At 44.2% G+C, this 19,606-nt stretch overlaps 3 protein-coding genes across 9 annotated transcripts in view; 2 read left to right on the forward strand and 1 right to left on the reverse strand.

The window, feature by feature from the left end:
- Window positions 1-392: 392 nt before the first annotated feature.
- Window positions 393-12,286, forward strand: LOC124008221 (prostaglandin reductase 1-like). 5 transcript variants are annotated; one of them, XM_046319347.1, is made up of 10 exons: window positions 393-408; window positions 5,599-5,730; window positions 5,873-5,918; window positions 6,120-6,179; window positions 6,917-7,084; window positions 7,925-8,081; window positions 8,269-8,385; window positions 8,640-8,745; window positions 11,493-11,611; window positions 11,973-12,286. In XM_046319347.1, exons 2-10 carry the CDS (start codon window positions 5,625-5,627, stop codon window positions 12,081-12,083), a joined length of 990 nt encoding a protein of 329 aa, XP_046175303.1. In that variant the 5' UTR covers window positions 393-408; window positions 5,599-5,624; the 3' UTR covers window positions 12,084-12,286. The 5 variants fall into 5 exon arrangements, with proteins under 5 accessions (XP_046175303.1, XP_046175301.1, XP_046175302.1 ...); XM_046319345.1 differs by lacking the exon at window positions 393-408 and adding an exon at window positions 4,763-4,913; XM_046319346.1 differs by lacking the exon at window positions 393-408 and adding an exon at window positions 4,765-4,913 and having other exon boundaries at window positions 5,606-5,730.
- Window positions 12,287-13,104: 818 nt separating this feature from the next.
- LOC124008223 (thioredoxin-like) lies at window positions 13,105-17,500 on the forward strand. Its single transcript, XM_046319348.1, has 5 exons — window positions 13,105-13,469; window positions 14,436-14,540; window positions 15,605-15,670; window positions 16,780-16,845; window positions 17,050-17,500. Exons 1-5 carry the CDS (start codon window positions 13,446-13,448, stop codon window positions 17,113-17,115), a joined length of 327 nt encoding a protein of 108 aa, XP_046175304.1. The 5' UTR covers window positions 13,105-13,445; the 3' UTR covers window positions 17,116-17,500.
- Window positions 17,501-18,970: 1,470 nt separating this feature from the next.
- The window catches only part of LOC124007728 (sushi, von Willebrand factor type A, EGF and pentraxin domain-containing protein 1-like), a 214,113-nt gene continuing 213,477 nt past the window's right edge, over window positions 18,971-19,606 (reverse strand). For all 3 annotated transcript variants that reach the window (XM_046318456.1, XM_046318455.1, XM_046318457.1), the window contains one exon: window positions 18,971-19,271. In XM_046318456.1, coding sequence (XP_046174412.1) covers window positions 19,241-19,271 — 31 coding nt within the window. In that variant the 3' untranslated portion in view covers window positions 18,971-19,240. The remainder of the gene's footprint in view (window positions 19,272-19,606) is intronic.

Here is a 19,606-nt window from a genome sequence, read left to right on the forward strand (position 1 = left end):
GAACTTGCACAATTGGTTGGTTGACTAAATCCTTTTTTGCCTCACTGTAACTGTTTTATGAGGTCTTTCTATTGGAAAATGTTGGTGCCTGTTTTACACCAGAGTAGGATAGAAACAGTACTTCAATCAGTCTATTCTTTTAGGGATAATATGGTTGGTGCATGTGCCTTTGTGTCTTTTTATCATGTGTTGGTCATTGTTGTGTGTCCTGTCATTGTACGTCATTGATGATGCATGCTGTGATAAAACAATTACCCAAGTTGCGATTGATAAAGTAATACTCTACTCTCCAAGGGGAAGTGGATGGAGCATGTGAGCTGTCTCTTCAGGTGAGCTGTGGGAGAAGACCAAAGGCAACCAATCAGTCGACAGAGAATGAAAATCTGTGTTCTTACTGGACACGTTCAGGTAGTACCTCTGTTTCAAAACGTTTTTCCTCTAACTGAACCTGACCCTGATGCATCTCTCTCTGAGCAGCAAGAAGCAACAAGGAGGCCTAGGGGCTAGTTGTAGTCCACTCTCTGTGAGGGGGTATGGAGGACCAGGGAGTACCTCCCTCTGGGGGTAGAGGAGGGGGCAGGGTCCTCGGACATAAACTACGGACAATAAATGCAATTGTGTTTTATCAAAGGCAATTTGAATACACAGAGATACCGTGATGAGATCCTGAGGCCCTTTGTCGTGCCATTCATCCACCGCCATCACCTCGTGTTTCAGCATGACAATGCATGGCCCCGTGATGCAGGGATCTGCACACAATTTCTTGAAGCTGAAAATGACCCAGTTCTTCCATGGCCTGCATACTCACCAGACATGTCACCAATTGAGCATGTTTGGGATGCTCTCGATAGACGTGTACGACAGCGTGTTCCAGTTCCCGCCAATATCTAGCAACTTTATACAGTCATTGAAGAGGAGTGGGACAACATTCCACATGCCACAATCAACAGCCTGATCAATCTATGCGAAGGAGATGTGAAGAACTGCATAAGGCAAATGGTGGTTCTCTGATTCACGCTCCTCTCTTTTTTTTTTAAAGGTACATGACATGACCAAAAGTATGTGGACACCTGCTCGTCGAACATCTCATTCGAAAATCATGGGCATTAATATGGAGTTGGTCCCCCCTTTGTTGCTATAACAGCATCCCCTCTTCTGGGAAAGCTTTCCACTAGATATTGGAACATTTCGTCGGGGACTTGCTTCCATTCAGCCACAAGAGCATTAGTGAGGTCGGGCACTGATGTTGGGCGATTAGGCCTGGCTCGCAGTCGGTGTTCCACTTCAAGGTGTTTGATGGGGTTGAGGTCAGGGCTCTCTGCAGGCCAGTCAAGTTCTTCCACACCGATCTCAACAAACCATTTCTGTATGAACTTAACTTTGTGCACTGGGCATTGTCATGCTGAAACAGGAAAGGACCTTCCCCAAACTGTTGCCACAAAGTTGGAAGCACAGAATCGTCTCTAGAATGTCATTGTATACTGTAGCATTAAGATTTCCCTTCACTGGAACTAAGGGGCCTAGCCCGAACCATGAAAAACAGCCCCAGACCATTCTTCCTCCTCCACCCAAACTTTACAGTTGACACTATGCATTCGGGCAGGTAGCGTTCTCCTGACATCAGTCAAACCCAGATTCGTCCGTCGGACTGCCAGATGGTGAGGCGTGATTCATCACTCCAGAGAACACCTTTCCACTGCTCCAGAGGCCAATGGTGGCGAGCTTTACACCACTCCAGCCGACGCTTGGCATGGCTCAGCCATGGACACCCATTTCATGAAGATTCTGACGAACAGTTCTTGTGCTGACGTTGCTTCCAGAGGCAGTTTGGAACTCGGTAGTCAGTGTTGCAACTGAGTACGGATGATGTTTACACACTACGTGCTTCAGCACTTTGCGGTCCTGTTGTGTGAGCTTGTGTGGCCTACCACTTCGCGGCTATTCCAGAACAGCCCCCACGCCCTGCAGCTCACGCCTGGACAAAGCCTCACGCGCCTGGAGAGAGGATGTGTTGGTGGTGGTGCCCTGTGAGAGGAGAGAGGGAGAAGTTAGAGTTAATATGCAACTCTCATGAACCATCCAATGCCCACAGCCCTTACTAACCTGTTATATAGTGATACCAATAATTGCAATAAAAAGGACATTCCAAAAGGTTATACGATGAAGAATTTCAAAACAGGTGCCTTACCTTGGTGAATGACCGCAGGTTCTCAGTGATCCACCCCAGCCCGGCCCTGGCTCTCTCTTCCTCTGCCCTGGCCTTGAACAACTTGTGCTGGGCCACAATCTGACCCCACTGGAGCCTGGCCATCTCCCTCCTCTGCTCCACCACTCTTTTCCATCCTTCTCTTTTATCTCATTCCCCTCTCCATCTCCGCAGAGGCTGAGGTCCAGGAACTGGAAGTGTTCTGAGCAGGAGGTCTCCACCATGTCGGTGATGCCCTGGAAGAACTGGCGCTGGGTGAGGGCGGCCAGGGCCTTGGTGTTCAGCTCCTCCTGGTAGAGATAGTGAGAACAGGACAGGGGGCCCTGGTGGGTGGGTACTGAGGGCCGAGGCAGCAACCTCTCCCTGGGTCTTTCCTTCCTTGGAATCTGGGTCTACTTTGAGGTAGGTTCCTAGTGTCCTCACCTCGTCCGTGAGGGTCTGTAGTGCGGCATTTGTCCCGGCATTCTCCGCCCCCAGCGCCACGTTGACATCCTTCAGCCTGCCATTGGCCGCATCCTGCTGAGCAGCTAATTGGAGCGCAGCATCAGCCTGGGCGGTGGCGAGCTCCTGGAGCTTCTTGTGGCGCCGCTGTTTCAGCGGCTTCTCCTCTTTAAACGCAACTAGCTCCGCCTCTAGGTCTTCCACTTTCACCTCCCCCTCTGTCAAGGATGGAAAGGATGAGGAAGGGTGGACCATGCTACTTGCAGCCGCAGGCCTACAGGTCTTGAGGACTTCGCCCAGGGCAGCCTGATCAAATATGGGCTTGACGGAGTCGCCATAAAGGCCCGGGCCTCCTCTGGGGTAAGGACGTTGCTCTGCTTGAGGGTGTGGCAGACAAAGCCAAGGAGGTGGAGGTTTTCTGAAGCACAGGCAAACAGCCAATCAAACTCAGAGCACTTCAGGGATAGGATGCCCAGATAACCTAAGCGACCAAGAGCATCCACAAACTGACCGCCGTCCAACATGACAGCAGCACCCTACCACTGATAGGACAATGAGACAGATATTTCACCAGATGTATAAATGTGAAGCATACGCTTGGCTACCAAAGATGGTAGTGAGAGCAGTGTGGGAGAAGATGGAACGAAGATGGAACATTTTCTCATCAATGAAATATTTGATCTCAATACAGTTTTCTGTTCCCAAAACTAGAATCTGTTACAAACAGAGTGGACTAAGTTTCATTGACTTGACCATTTGCCAAAGTTTAAAAAAAAAAATATTTAATTGTTTAAAAGGCGTGCAAACGCTAAACGAGTTATTGCACACAGTACACGTTCCCTCACGGAAATATGCAAAAAATTCATGCTAGAACGTGCCAATAGGATCTGGCTAGCTAGTGCATGGCTCTGCCCACTATGACTCATTTGTTCCCATTTGAAACAATGGGCTGTGGTCTATCTTGGTTTAGTTATACAAATCTTTGATCCTTTTATTTTTAATCCCAGCCCCCACAGGAGGTCTTTTGCCTTTTGGTAGGCGCCATTGTAAATTAAATAAAATTATTACCTGACTTGCCTAGTTAAATAAAGGTTAAATAAAATAAAATACTGTCTGGCTACCACACTGTCATAGAGGCAGTAATATTAGGGTCAAACCTGGTGAGGGTGGGATTTATATAGAGGTGAGGAGAATGGTTAGAATTGACAAAAAATATTATCATCGATATGTTATCTCAACTGTAACATCATAGTAATGGAATATAAATCAAATTGTTCCTTTCAAGAAAAGACCATTTCCTGTGGAGAAGATGGTTCCTGAAATGAGGGGTAAACTCTCAGTTTGAGCTATTTCCAATATGAAATCTAAAGGACCTAGAAATTGTCAGGATGAAAGCTTCTCCGCCCTGATGATCGTGTCCTCAGTCAATCAATAATCTCCATCGTTCATTGGTTCGGTAGGTCACGTTAATAGGGAGGCGTGGATTTGAAACTAATCACAACCGCATGATTGAATTGAGCGTTGAAGAAATGTTTAATCGAAAATAGTTTGTTTGTGAACTCTAACTCCGGTGACACTGAAACTGTCACCTTTACACCCTAAGTAAGAACAGAAGTTGTTTAACATAATAAACTCGCTAGCCCACATTCTAACACCTGAGGTCCCTGAAGTGAATAGCTGCATCAATTTGTCCACCGGTACTTTACGTTGTTAAATTCTTGTTTTTCAACTGGTAGGAAGCGGCTACACGAGCGAAATGCGCGCTCTCAACCGTCTTATTTGGGGTTATTGGCGAACTAAACGCAAAATATGTATTGTCGCCAGCAACTGGACGGTGATGAAACAATTCACGAAAGAAAAGTAAATTACACTACGGGGAAGATACATTTAACATGCATCCACACAAACAACGAAATAATAACAAATATATACTTCAGTCGCTCGAAACCTCAAATCCCATGTTCAGGCTCCGGTGCCTGATATGGTTGGACCACACACGTCAGTAATCTATGTAGCTCATAAAATGTTAAACGCATAAATTGTTCAACTAAAGAAACAATATCATTAGGATATTTATTTATTTTTCAATTAGCGCCGTGGCAGTTTATCACCATTGCTACAAAAGCGACAGTCGCGCTCTCATCCAAAATCAGTCACCCTCTCAACATTACGTTTTACGTCACGCGATGGGGATCCGCTAAACAACTTTTTCAGCCAATGAGAAAGTAGTCGAGCCTACCTGCCCACGCTCTTTTAACCTTTCTAGGTACGTTTTGATATTTCTTTCATTCTGCACGGAGAACAGTGACCTAGAAGTGTGATTTTGTTTATACGTTATTCGAGGTGAGTTTTGCTGGACAAGGTATGACATTCAAACGCATTGATAGAGAGAAATGCTTTTTATCACCCGTTTTATCACCCGTTGTGGTGGTGGTCGACAGACCGCTGTAAAGCGGGCTTGCAAGGTATTCATTTGGCAACAATGCACATCACTCGGCTAGGTTCTGCAAGTCCTTTATCTAACTAACCTAGTGCTGTGGGATAAATGTGAATTTTGCTATTCTAAATAGCAGCCTACTGTAGGCTACTACAGTACTGTAAATCAATGCATGCTTGTTTTTGCTGGCACGATACTCTACTGCACAGACTGCCGTGTCATGCTTACCAGCTGATCAACAATCTTTGAATAACATGCATCCTTTGTTGAAGAACTGTAGTTTCTCGTCATCCTGTTATGATATAAGCATCTGGGTGTTAAATGTATCTATTGCATTTCTAGCTTTAGTTCACATCTCAACCTACAGTTTTAATTTGCTCTAGTTTAGAGCTACCTATTAGTATGCATGACATGTTGCGAACTTTAGGATGCAAAAGTAGAAAATGTTCCAAGATTATCTTTGGCTCAGTTATCTTCAATTGTATCGAAAGCAAGTAAGCAAATCATATATTAGTTCACAGTTGTCCAAAGCAAAGAGCCATGGTTCAATCCAAGACCTGGGTCCTGGCCCGTCACTTTGAAGGCTTCCCGGAGGACAGCAACTTTGAGCTGAAGCTGGAGCAGCAGCCAGAGCCTAAAGATGGAGGTAACAAACTAACACCTGGGGAGATGAGCTCATCACATTGACTTCGATCATCTGGACTTGCACTTGCACTGAGTACAAGATTCCTGTACCTGACTGAAGCTGATATGAGTGATGTCATACGTTGTTGTTTTGCCTGTTTCAGAGGTGCTTCTCGAGGCACTGTTTCTCAGTGTGGATCCATACATGAGGTAGGGGAGAAAATACAAAGGGGACGGGTTTCATTCCACTAATATTTTCCATTTAGGTCATGTTTCATGTAATGTGATATCTATGAGGAAAACGATGTTATTATTCACTGAACAGTTTTGACTTTGCTAAACCACAGTTCTTCAGTAGATTTCCTGACAGAAAACATCTCATCTGATGTGTTCTTCTGTGGTTGTTTCCAGACCGTTCAGCCGACTGCGTATGAAAGAGGGGGGAGTGATGATCGGAACTCAAGTGGCCAAGTAAGAAAAATAAACCGGTCCACGTCCAAATGGCACCCTATTACCTACATAGTGCACTAGTGGGCCCTGGTCAAAAGCAGTGCACTATGTAGGGAATACGTTGCCATTTGGGATGCAGGCCTAAGTTAACTGCCTTTCATCTACCATGAGAGGACATGCATGCCTACCGTTTACTGGAAGAGAATGGACCCTGCGCCTGTTATTCATTTCTGAGGCAGTAGATTATCATTCGTGACTGCAGTTGTAAGAGAACAAATTGAATGCACTTGGCAGTGTACTCTGAGGTTCCGTTCCTGCCACAAGTGAATGGTTCAATGTGTTTTCACAGACAAAGTGTGTTATTGAGAGTGAGTCTGTCTGGATACGTACACACAACCAAATGACTCTCCCCTGCATTCACTCTCTCCCCAGGGCTTTTTAAATGACTTTACTGAGTTTATTTCCTTTAATACTGTCATTAAACTATCTTTGTGAATATGTGCAGATTGCTTCCTTTGACATTTTCATATGTATTCCAATTAGTCTCTAGATAAACAGTTTAGCGACCACTGAGGGTGAAGGTCGTATTCCCAGGTTAAACCTTCTCTGTGACTAGAAACACTCTCAATGGGAGATTGTTCATTAGGCATACTTTACGATCTGTGTCTTCGGACACAGACTTCTTATCAACACTCTAAGTATGATCAACTAACCTAGTTCATTCAGTTTGTTTATTTGTTTTGCGTGTGGTTTTCTAGGGTGATCCAGAGCAACAACTCAGCCTTCCCAATTGGGTGCCATGTGGTTGGTAGATGTGGCTGGAGGACACACACTGTGTCTGATGGGACAGGCCTGACACACCTTCTGTCTGACTGGCCACAGGAAGTCCCCATGTCCCTGGCTCTGGGGGCCATCGGCATGCCTGGGTAAGGAATGGGGGACTTTCTGAGTGCCAGTGGCTTCTATTTTGGGGTAAAAGTCTCCGAAATCCCGGACCGAGGGCAACCGCACTCATCCAGAATGTCAGAACATTGTTAATGTGGGAGGCAACCCATCATCAGTTACTATGGCATGAATCACCACTGGCCACAAAGTGTGGAACATATATGTTTTCAGGTCAGAAGAAAGGCCTGGGTAAGGAGGGATACTAACAGTTAATGTTTGAGCTAGTGTTGGAGAATTTGCAGCACAGCTGTTTCATGACAGATTAAATGTTGACCTCAAGTCTGCCAGGAAAAGCATCTATGTTTTTCTTTGAGTTTGATAAAAACAAAGATTTGGGCCACAGATGTCTCCGGTCACCATTTTACGGTCCTGTTCCGCTTTTCCGCTGAACTCTAAACCGTTTGAATGAGTCACAATTCAGATGAGCATCCATCTGATGCTACTGCTTGTGTTTTTACGTAGAGCGAGACAGGCAAGGATGAGAGAAAGGTTGAGGCGGGGATTGGCCTCACGAACATTGGGGTTGTACATGTGTGCTTTCTGATGGGAGTGTTCCCACTGGACCACACGGGTGACTCTTCTATGGTTAAACTTCTTATTAAAGAGCTCTCCCTCTGGTGCCCTGACTACTGGCTGACAGACCTTATGTGGTCTCCAGGGTTGTCTCTGCTGTTTGATCACACTTTAAACACTTTCAATATTCGGAATCACAACTCTTTGTCTGGGGGATTGAGAATTTAAAAGACTTTGAAAGACAAATGACTGTATTCAATGGACTATAAAGTTGTATTTCATTCTATTCCCTTGTAATCTGATTGCAGGTTAACAGCCCTGTACGGTCTGGAGGAGGTGCTGGGGCTGCAGGCAGGAGACACCCTCCTGGTGAACGCTGCAGCTGGGGCCGTGGGCTCCACTGTGGGCCAGATCGCTAAGATCAAGGGCTGCAGGGTGGTGGGCTCCACCGGGTCTGACGCCAAGGTAAGAATGAAAAAGGGATTTGAATGAAAGACTGGGAGGCAAAAATGCAATGGTCATCATCTGTTTCTTTGTCTTTATCCTTTGATTAAAAAAGGGCGCAGCACTTGATTAAGTAAAATTGTTTCATTTTCTTTTCCTGAACTTTTTTTGTTTATTCCTTTGTCTTTTTCTCTTTTCCGACACCAAGGTGGCCTTCCTCAAGGAGCTGGGCTTCGATGAGGCCTTCAACTACAAAACAGTCAGCTCTCTGGAGGAGGCCCTGAAGAGTGCCTCACCTGACGGATACCACTGCTTCTTTGAGAACGTAGGTTATATAGTAGTTATAAAGTATTTCGTTGTAGTAAAGTATTCATATAAAATGTTATTAAGTAGTTATATAATAATTCACTCTGATACTTGTAATATTGTTAGATATGGCTGCTACTCTTTAGTTTTAAAGTGGTATTTCACTCTAGTTTTAATATCATTAGACAGATATACAGTGTCGGACGCTATCAGTGTTTCGTAATGGGTATTTCATCCTAACATATTTACCTGGATATAACTTAATTTTTATAGGTGGGAGGATCTTTCTCTAGTGTGGCCATCCCTCAGATGAAGGAGTTTGGAAGGATAGCCTTGTGCGGGGGCATCTCAACATACAATGACACCACTCCACAAACAGGTCTGCTCCCGCTCCCTTTACTTACAGAGATGCACATTTAAAGAACCCATTCAAATATACACAACTCTACATTGCATAACTCTGTAATTTGTGTTCCCTTTACATGCTGTGAGTGTTGAGATTGTGCACTGACTGTGCTCATTTCAATATTCCACCAGATGGCGCCATCAGCCAGTATTACACTCAGAATGCTGTCGCCAGCTGAATGTTTCATTCAAATCAAATCAAATCAAATTTTATTAGTCACATACACATGGTTAGCAGATGTTAATGCGAGTGTAGCGAAATGCTTGTGCTTCTAGTTCCAACAATGCAGTGATAACCAACAAGTAATCTAACTAACAATTCCAAAACTACTGTCTTATACACAGTGTAAGGGGATAAGGAACATGTACATAAGGATATATGAATGAGTGATGGTACAGAGCAGCATACAGTAGATGGTATCGAGTACAGTATATACATATGAGATGAGTGTGTAGACAAAGTAAACAAAGTGGCATAGTTAAAGTGGCTAGTGATACATGTGTTACATAAGGATGCAGTCGATGATGTAGAGTATAGTATATACATATGCATATGAGATGAATAATGTAGGGTAAGTAACATTATATAAGGTAGCATTGTTTAAAGTGGCTAGTGATATATTTACAACATTTCCCATCAATTCCCATTATTAAAATGGCTGGAGTTGGGTCAGTGTCAATGACAGTGTGTTGGCAGCAGCCACTCAGTGTTAGTGGTGGCTGTTTAACAGTCTGATGGCCTTGAGATAGAAGCTGTTTTTCAGTCTCTCGGTCCCAGCTTTGATGCACCTGTACTGACCTCGCCTTCTGGATGATAGCGGGGTGTACAGGCAGTGGTTCGGGTGGTTGATGTCCTTGATGATCTTTATGGCCTTCCTGTAACAACGGGTGGTGTAGGTGTCCTGGAGGGCAGGTAGTTTCCCCCGGTGATGCGTTGTGCAGTCCTCACTACCCTCTGGAGAGCCTTACGGTTGAGGGCGGAGCAGTTGCCGTACCAGCCCGCCAGGATGCTCTCGATTGTGCATCTGTAGAAGTTTGTGAGTGCTTTTGGTGACAAGCCGAATTTCTTCAGCCTCCTGAGGTTGAATAGGCGCTGCTGCGCCTTCTTCCTTGTCAGTGTGAGTGGACCAATTCAGTTTGTCTGTGATGTGTATGCCGATTAAAACTAGCTACCCTCTCCACTACTGTTCCATCGATGTGGATAGGGGGGTGTTCCCTCTGCTGTTTCCTGAAGTCCACAATCATCTCCTTAGTTTTGTTGACGTTGAGTGTGAGGTTATTTTCCTGACACCACACTCCGAGGGCCCTCACCTCCTCCCTGTAGGCCGTCTCGTCGTTGTTGGTAATCAAGCCTACCACTGTTGTGTCGTCCGCAAACTTGATGATTGAGTTGGAGCGTGCGTGGCCACGCAGTCGTGGGTGAACAGGGAGTACAGGAGAGGGCTCAGAACGCACCCTTGTGGGGCCCCCGTGTTGAGGATCAGCGGGGAGGAGATGTTGTTGCCTACCCTCACCACCTGGGGGCGGCCCGTCAGGAAGTCCAGTACCCAGTTGCACAGGGCGGGGTCGAGACCCAGGGTCTCGAGCTCGAGCTTGGAGGGTATTATGGTGTTGAATGCCGAGCTCTAGTCGATGAACAGCATTCTCACATAGGTATTCCTCTTGTCCAGGTGGGTTAGGGCAGTGTGCAGTGTGGTTGAGATTGCATCGTCTGTGGACCTATTTGGGCGGTAAGCAAATTGGAGTGGGTCTAGGGTGTCAGGTAGGGTGGAGGTGATATGGTCCTTGACTAGTCTCTCAAAGCACTTCATGATGACGGAAGTGAGTGCTACGGGGCGGTAGTCGTTTAGCTCAGTTACCTTAGCTTTCTTGGGAACAGGAACAATGGTGGCCCTCTTGAAGCATGTGGGAACAGCAGACTGGTATAGGGATTGATTGAATATGTCCGTAAACACACCGGCCAGCTGGTCTGCGCATGCTCTGAGGGTGCGGCTGGGGATGCCGTCTGGGCCTGCAGCCTTGCAAGGGTTAACACGTTTAAATGTCTTACTCACCTCGGCTGCAGTGAAGGAGAGACCGCATGTTTCCGTTGCAGGCCGTGTCAGTGGCACTGTATTGTCCTCAAAGCGGGCAAAAAAGTTATTTAGTCTGCCTGGGAGCAAGACATCCTGGTCCGTGACTGGGCTGGATTTCATCTTGTAGTCTGTGATTGACTGTAGACCCTGCCACATGCCTCTTATGTCTGAGCCATTGAATTGAGATTCCACTTTGTCTCTGTACTGACGCTTAGCTTGTTTAATAGCCTTACGGAGGGAGTAGCTGCACTGTTTGTATTCAGTGGAGGCTGGTGGGGGAAGCTAGAGGCAGACAGTCTCATTGTAATTGTCTGGAATAGAATAAATGGAACAGATCCATTTATGCCATTCCAGCCATTACAATGAGCCAGTCTTCCTATAGCTCCCCCCACCAGCCTCCCCTGGTTTCATTACATAAAAATTAATGTAGAAGCATATTGGATCTTTGTTTTCCTTGTTTGCCTATATTACACACTCTATAATATCTTTCCTTTCATTTTCTCTCTCTCACTTTCTTTCACTTCTTTCTCTCTTATTCTCCCCCTTTCTTGCTCTCTCTCTCTCTCTTTCTCTCTCTCTCTCGCTTTCTCTTTCTCTTTCTCTCTTTCTCTCTTTCTCTCTCTCTCTCTCTGTCTCTCTCGGACAGGCCCCTACCCCCACCTGACCATGATCTTTAAGCAGCTGAAGATGGAGGGCTTCCTGGTGGGCAGGTGGGAGCATAAGAACCAAGAGGCTCTGAGGAGACTGATGGCCTGGAAGAGGGAGGTAAGTACAGTACTGGGGATAAAAACTAGCCTGAAATCCAGACGTGTTTTGTGCTAACATTACACTCCTTGTGCTCTGACATGTTTGTCTTATGACATGGAATACAAGGAGTGGAATGTTAGCACAAACAGACTGTTACCCAGGGTATATAAAAAACTGTCTGAAGTTCAGAATCATGAAAATGCTGTATTGGGTAACAATTTCACATGCCATGTTTTACATATACAAGATATCTTGTTAGCTGTACACCCTGTTATTTTATTGAGTCTTCATCTCATTTCGAGCTATTCATATTTACAATATGAAATGTCTGTGACTATCAGAGACTATAGACCTGCTAATGTTGTGTTTATATCCACAGGGGAAACTGCAGTGTCATGAGCATGTCACTGAAGGCTTTGAGAACATGCCTGCTGCCTTTATGGGAATGCTGCAGGGAGAAAACATTGGAAAAGCCATTGTTAAAGTTTAGATGGCTTCAATGGATACTCTATCATAGGATTAGAATTCCAGGAATATTCCCATAGGAAAGCCTAACTATAACCACGACGTTGCATTCTGGAATCATTTTTCTATAGTGCATTCGTAGCACAACCTTATTATACATTCACATCATAGTCCGTCCTTGAATCCAAGTGTTTACTTTGTATGAAGTATTAAAGTGTTTTTTATGGCTTTTGTTGTCTGACTTCATTGTTTTACTCACAAATCAGAGTCAAATGAAGTGATGGTGTTTCGTAGGCGACCTAGTAGTAATGGCAAGATGTGCATCGCCACACTACCACAGACCTCGGTTGTTCTGTCTTATTGCAGGCTATAGCTCTAAAAATAACTCTGCTCATAATTAATGCTTCTCATCTCCTTGAAAGCAGGAAGAAAGGACTTTGTTCATTAGGTACCAAACGGCAGTAAAAAAGGACTAAAACGGTGAGGGACTACCTGGAATTGTCCAGTAAGAAACTTTTCCATTTGAAAACATTTACTACGGTGTGCCCGAATGAATGTGACCCGGGGCTTTGAAGCTCCTATGCTGTCATTGAGTGGCTCCAAAGAAATAGTGTACGGTCGATCTCTCCTTAGTTGTCTACAACATCCCTTTGATATGAATGAGACCTCTTTATTTTTAGTTACTGATTTGAATTCCAGTAGAGTTCAGGTGACAAGATGTTCGTTTCTGTAACCTCATGGTGAGAGCTTGTCATGTACACAACCATGGAAGGAAAGCACGGTTCATACCAAAAAATGTAGTCTGATGGGAATATTACAATGTATTTGATTCATTCAGATCACTTTGTGGTCGATCAATCCACAGAATAAATTACTTTCTCATTTGATTTGAATGTTCCGTGCTATTACTTTCCCAGCTCCAATGCTATTTGACCCTGCTTATTGACTCACAGGTTCTCTCAACCAATCCCCTGCTGATTCTGTAGTAAACCAGGAATTTGTCAAGTCACCGTGATTTGTGGAATAAACTATTGTACATGTTGCCTACACAATATGCAGCATTCATATAGTCAAACCAATTGTGGTCCCTTTTGATTCATTCCATAAAATTCTTTGTTCAGGTATTCAATGCATTTGAATGACCCAAGTCTTGAGAAATAGCCTAATCTACACACAAAATATGAAAATGTATCATTTGCATTGCTTGAAGCACAATATTTCTATTGTCATCCCCGTCAAGCAGTTGGCTCGTGGATCGCCCACGAGGGGCAGGGCTTATGCGCGGCTTTTATAAACCCGGCAGCGTCACTTCACACACTGAAAGCCGCTTGCTGTCAAAGGAGCTTAGTATTGTGTTGTAACAGACCGCCAATAAACCACCGTCAACATGATTATCGAAATTGAAGATAAGGTAAGACATGTTTTTGCTTCGTGCATAGCTCTTTTGATCGATCATCCAACTCACTTGTGGGGGTTTGAAGCGTTTATAACGTTCACGCCGCTGCGCCTGTCATCGAATGTTCATTCCTAATATGCAACTAACTGGCTAGGTTTATCTGGACTAGGCAAACGTTTTCAATCTACTCTAACTTTCTGGCTAAATCGCTACCGTCCCAGTTAGTGTTGTATTTAGCTATTTAATGTGTAAATTCCAGATAACCTGGACTTTTAGTGGTTGTGTTGCATCATCGTGGTTGCAATGTTTTAAGTGTCAGGCAGATGGAATCAGTCCCGGGCAGTGATGTGTATAAACCCTGGATTACTGTTATGTATTGGCCGTTACGAGGTTTTGAAGCCACTGGTCGGCCATGTTGGCACTCCCCGGTAGGAACTCTTTCATAGGAATTAATGAAATTCTACAGTATTTTAAAGGACAAAAATGACAGGTATTTAAGTTGTTGTAGTAAGGACAGTAACATTAGTAATCTGAAAACATACTTTAAGGAATGTATGTTTAGTTCCGATTATATCATTTGAAAGTATGCATTTAGGCATGTAATAATGTGTCAAACAAATGCAGACATGAATAAATGCATTTCTATAGCTTCCTAAATATTTTTTACAATGTGAGGGAGGGCCAAGCTGGCGGTATGGTGGCTTCAACACAGTGCCCCCTGTCACTCATCGTGTGTGTGTGTGTGTGATGGTCTATCAAAGTCCTGTTCCAGCCTCAAACGGCTTAAGGTTGGCGCTAAACAAGGTCCTATAAACCACGATCATGTTCATATCAACCAAAAAGTATTATATTCTTCTGATACCAGACATTGTTGATGGCCAATAACATATTCTATGTTTGACATTCTCATTGTGGCTGGACAATGTGTTCTGTAGGCTCTTCCTCACAGTTTTAATTAATGTGTTCTCTACTGTTCTGTAGGATTCCTTCTTCAGTGCCCTGAAGGAAGCAGGAGACAAGCTGGTGGTAGTAGACTTCACAGCCTCCTGGTGTGGCCCCTGCAAGAACATTGCACCCTTCTTCAAAGTGAGTGGTCCAACACTCAACGTCTCTAGCTGAGCTGTACCATTACTCACGCGGGAAGGTTCTTCTGATTTTAGTTTCTGATTTTGTTCTAAGGGCCCATATTCATAAAGCGTCTTAGACTTGGAGTGTTGAGCAAGGATCAGTTCTGCATTTTTACATCATAATCAATATGATTACAAGGACAGGGTGGATCTGTTACTAGATCAGCTCTCCCGCTGAGATGCTTTATGAATACAGGCCCAGGTGTGCCTAGTCTAGTTAAGATGCACCCTGCTAGCTGTAGCTGTCAGATGGTCTCCTGTGAGAGGCCTCATGCCAAGTAGGCGGAATCTGAAGGGGTTGGTTGGTCTGAGCCAGAGATATTATGGAAGAAGACAAAACAGTGTGCAAACCCTATTCCCTACATGGTACACTACTTCTGACCAGGGCCCATAGTATACTACTTTTGACCTATGTAGGGAATAGGATGCCATTTAGGATGTAGCCTGTGTTGTGGTGGCCATGTCGTCTTGGCAACCGTCGAGGAAGCCTCCTAGGACTTGGAACATTGCGCTTATCAAGTGAAGAGCCCTTGATATAGACTGTAAACAGAATGCTAATGAACAATGCTGAGATGATCAGTCATAAGCCCACTGAGGCAGAGCAGGGTTGTGAAGTCGGGCCTTGCCGTAAACTATTTAAAACGAAAAACTGGGTCAATACTTGCATTAGGTAGCATTCAAGTGGAGATGTGAACCAACCTATGGTGTGTGTCCTCCATCAATACCCCTTGTATGGTATGTCTCTGGGACAATAATAGACAGGTGGATACATGCGCTGCTGTGTCTGACACATCTGGTTGAGTTAATGGTTACAAAATTCCCAAGTGGAGGATTCTGGATTTCCCCCCCCTCCGGTTCCGGGAATCTTCTAACCAGGATTTCTGGAAAACCTGGAGATTTTGGGGAAGCTAATATAATTTTGGAATCCTAGTTTAGCCAGCAGTACACTGCTAGGCCTGTTTTCCCATTGGGGCTGCCTTGCTGACCCTTGACGTTTAACCTGTGCGCTCTGCTCCTCTACAGGGGCTTTCGGAAAAACCAGAGAACAAGAATGTGGTTTTCCTCAAGGTGGATGTGGACGAGGCAGCGGTGAGTCAATTGTGTGTGTGTGTGTGTGTTCCACAAACATTGAACAACTGTTAATGGCTCTTGTTGAAAGTGCCTGAGCATTATGTACTGGAGGTTGAAGTGATGAATTGGGACGTTATCAGATTTTCTGTGAATTAGTACAAACAGTCCAGTTGGTGTATTTGAATACAGAAAACTCCTTGTAAAGATGGAAGTCTTGCCTAACATTGACTAGACCTCATGTATGTAGATCTATTGGGAAACCCCACGAGGCTATATCTCTTGAAGTACAAGACTCGAGAGAATACTTTGGTTAGGAAAGTGAGGTCAGTAGACGAGCCGGCTGTCTGGCTGGCCCGGCAGTTTACAGGTGAAAGGTCACTATCCAATTGTGACTTTGTTGCATTGAGCTGGGGTTGCTGTGGCTACGGGAAGTGTCTTCGCGTGTTTTTGTACAGTCCAGACACTGGGTTGAACCCATGAGTCAGTCATCTCAGCTGTCTGTGTTGGGTCATATAGTATGTAGACTACTGTGTGGCTGGGTGTACGGAGGGGGGGTTCCAAAACCTGCTTTTCCCTTGTATATTATTACAGAAGGCTTGAGGCCATTTGCCCAGTCAGTTAGGACAAACCTGTCCTGCAGAACTAAGGCGTTCCTTACTGGGTGATACTCAACCACATCAATGTGCTTTTAATAGAGTGAGCCTGTTTATTTACAGTACTATTGTACCTTTTTAGCCATAAAAATAAACGTACAACAGGGATTTGAGAGGAATGGGAGATGCAGTAGAGGAATGCTGAGGCAGAGGCCACGTAGTGAGGAGGACTGGCTACTATTCTGAACTGTGAGTGGTGATCTTTCTGGCGCCCAGACCCGATGAAGCATCAGCCAAGTGTCTGCTACACAGAATGGAAGAGAAGTCCAGTAGCTACAAGATCCTCAGCGGACTCCGTCACCGTTATCTCCCATCCTCTGACTCATCTCTCTCCGCTCAAGCCGTGAACTGACCCTCTCCATCTTCAGAGGATGCAGCGATCAAAGACTTGGCCTCTATTGGTTGATCTGTCATGATGTATTGCTTGTTTGGTCTGCGTTTTTTAATCACCCTTCACTCTGCCTCCTCCTATAGGATGTGGCCAAACACTGTGACATCAAATGCATGCCGACGTTCCATTTCTACAAGAATGAGAAAAAGGTGGGTATTTTCTTGTCTTTTCCTCTTTATAAATAATAAAAGGAGTAACGCAACTTATGGTCGCTTTAGTTGATTTCCCTCTTGGGGTAAAGACTGCATTATATTTAGTATAACAGTCGGCTGTACCGCTGTACTGGTCTGTTTTTGAATGGAATTGTGGTACGTTGAAAGTGATATTAGAATTCCCTGCGGTGTCGTTCCCAGGTGGATGATTTCTCTGGGTCCAACGAAGCCAAACTGGAGGAGAAGGTCAACACTCTGAGGTCATGAGGAAGAGGCTGACACGCACATCTGCACTGACGCTGTACAAACGCCACCACCAACCAACCGTCTTTAGACCGAACTCGCCCTTGAAGGAATAATTCCACTATAGTCCCAATTCCCTCTCGAAGGACAGATTCCACCATATGTACAACAAAACATTGTTTTAATTCAATGATTATTCCATTTTTAAAATAGGTATTTAATGTTAATGCCAAACCATGCCTCTAAATCCTCCAGTGTATTAGTCGTTCTTGTTCAGGTCAGGAGTTTATCTCCATTTTTAAAAAGGACCATAATATTTTAATGTATTTTTATATATTAGAGCAATGCTGTTGGGATTTTGAATGTTCTGTTGAAGTGGGTGGATTCAATAAATGAAGATGAATGCTGACGTCTGGTGTGAGTTCCCTAAATCTTTTTTTGGGATGAGTTAATGGACTAGGGTTGCACTACTCTTCATGGCGCAGTAGTCAACCGTATTTAACTCTCTGGGCTAGAATTGAGCATCCCATTTGCATGTTGTGTTTTTATAGCCTAATGTTTATCTAGATTTAGTAGGTACGAAAATATAGCTTAGAAATGTGTAGTCTAAGATGCTATACATTCTAAAGCATCATGTAGTAACTACAGTAAAGGGAGAGTGCTTAAAGGCCTAGATTCAGATCAAGCGATAGCCGACGCCTGCATAGCTGGCGTCTGAGGTGTAACTGCATTGGAGCCGTCTTAGTCCTTGTCACGACGCCACACCCATCCCAGTCGTGTTAGACTTTCAGAATGAAAGAGCGTAGGCTGTACAGAAATTATGCACATAGTAAGTGAAATTAGGATTTATCATCCTCATTGAGGTGTAAATTAGCCTACATCTCACATTGCAGTGTTTGAATTTGTAAACAAGGCTGCATTTGGATTTCACTTAATGTGACGCTGTGCAGCCAATGGCAATGTCCCCATTAGGTATAATGCCAGGAACCTCATGTAGATTTTGCAGCTCTAATGCAGTTCCACGCCAAAACAACCTCTATGCAGATCTGATTGAATAGAGCCCTAAAACTCCATCTAAAGCAACATCCATCTTAAAGCACTATGAATATTTTATTTAACCCGGTAAATTGACAGAACACATCCTAATTTACAGCAATGACCTAGAGGATGATCAAGGCACTGCCTTGCTGTAAATTAGGATCTGTTCTGTCAACTTAGTAGGTTAAATAAAATATTCATAGTGCTTTAAGAAGTTGGGGATGATTAGGTGACAACAATGGTATATGAGCCAGACTAGGAATTTAATCAGGATACCAGGGTTAACACCCCTACTCTTACAATAAGTGCCATGGGATCTTTAGTGACCACAGAGAGTCAGGACACAATTTTAACATCCCATCCAAAAGACGGCACCCTACACAAGGCAATGTCCCCAATCAATGTCCTCAAACACTGATATTTTTTTAGACCAGAGGAAAGGGTTCCTCCTCCTGGCCCTCCAACACCACTTCCAGCAGCATCTGGTCTCCCATCCAGGGACCAACCCTGATCAACCTTGCTTAGCTCCAGAAGCGAGCCAGCAGTGGGTTGCAGGGTGGTTTGCTGCTGGTACACTGATTCTAGGGAACTATAGTAAAGGCATGGAGAGACCCACTGCCGGCACCTGACATGCTTTAGCGTCACACCCAACAGCAGAGATGAGGTACTAGTGGCGTTCCAGCCCAACTACAATGCAGACGCCTGCCAGATCTCGCCAACACTTAGGTGTTTAACATATCAGCTAATCATAGGATATAGCAATCTGATGTCATTCACTTGCTCACATAGGCTTGGCTCTGGAAAACATTGAGGAAGATGCAGTTGGAGTGAATGGAACCGATTCAGTTGTATTTTATGCTTTAATAAAAACGTGAGGATAGTTTACACATATACATTGGACAATCACAACGTTTTTACATCATACCAGTATAGCAGCATATTTAATACTGTTCATTTTCTATATGAAAAAAATACAGCTTTATTTTACAAAATGTGTCTGTTTTTGTTTCCCTGGGAGGGGTGGAGGACAGAATTCATGGTTTACATTTATGAAATAATTACACAAAATTCCCTTCACGGAGAGCGAAATCTTCTTTCACGTTGAATGGTCTTAAATATTAAAATATCCTGTTTTCCTTTTCCTGTAAAGTTGAGAGAAAATGAAAAAGACTATTAGACTAAATCATTTGTCATTTTCAAAACCTTTTATTTGTGGCTCGATATTTTAAATGTAGAAAACATTGCCATTAGTCCCGTAGTTATAAACTACTCGGGGCCTGCCTGTTTTCACCTGACTGTTGGGGTTTCAACAAGCCCAGTTGGCTGTTTTCCCAGTGAGAGAGTAGGCAAAAAAATAAAAAATTATAATAATGTCATCACAACGGATGGATAGCCCTGCAGTGTGGCTCATAGCCAAATGGTTTTCTGCAGAGTCCAATCAGAAGTGAGAGAGAGGTTTTCTCATTCAGTTGTATTT

The sequence above is a fragment of the Oncorhynchus gorbuscha genome, linkage group LG21 (genome assembly GCF_021184085.1).
Source record: "Oncorhynchus gorbuscha isolate QuinsamMale2020 ecotype Even-year linkage group LG21, OgorEven_v1.0, whole genome shotgun sequence".
NCBI lineage: Eukaryota > Metazoa > Chordata > Actinopteri > Salmoniformes > Salmonidae > Oncorhynchus > Oncorhynchus gorbuscha.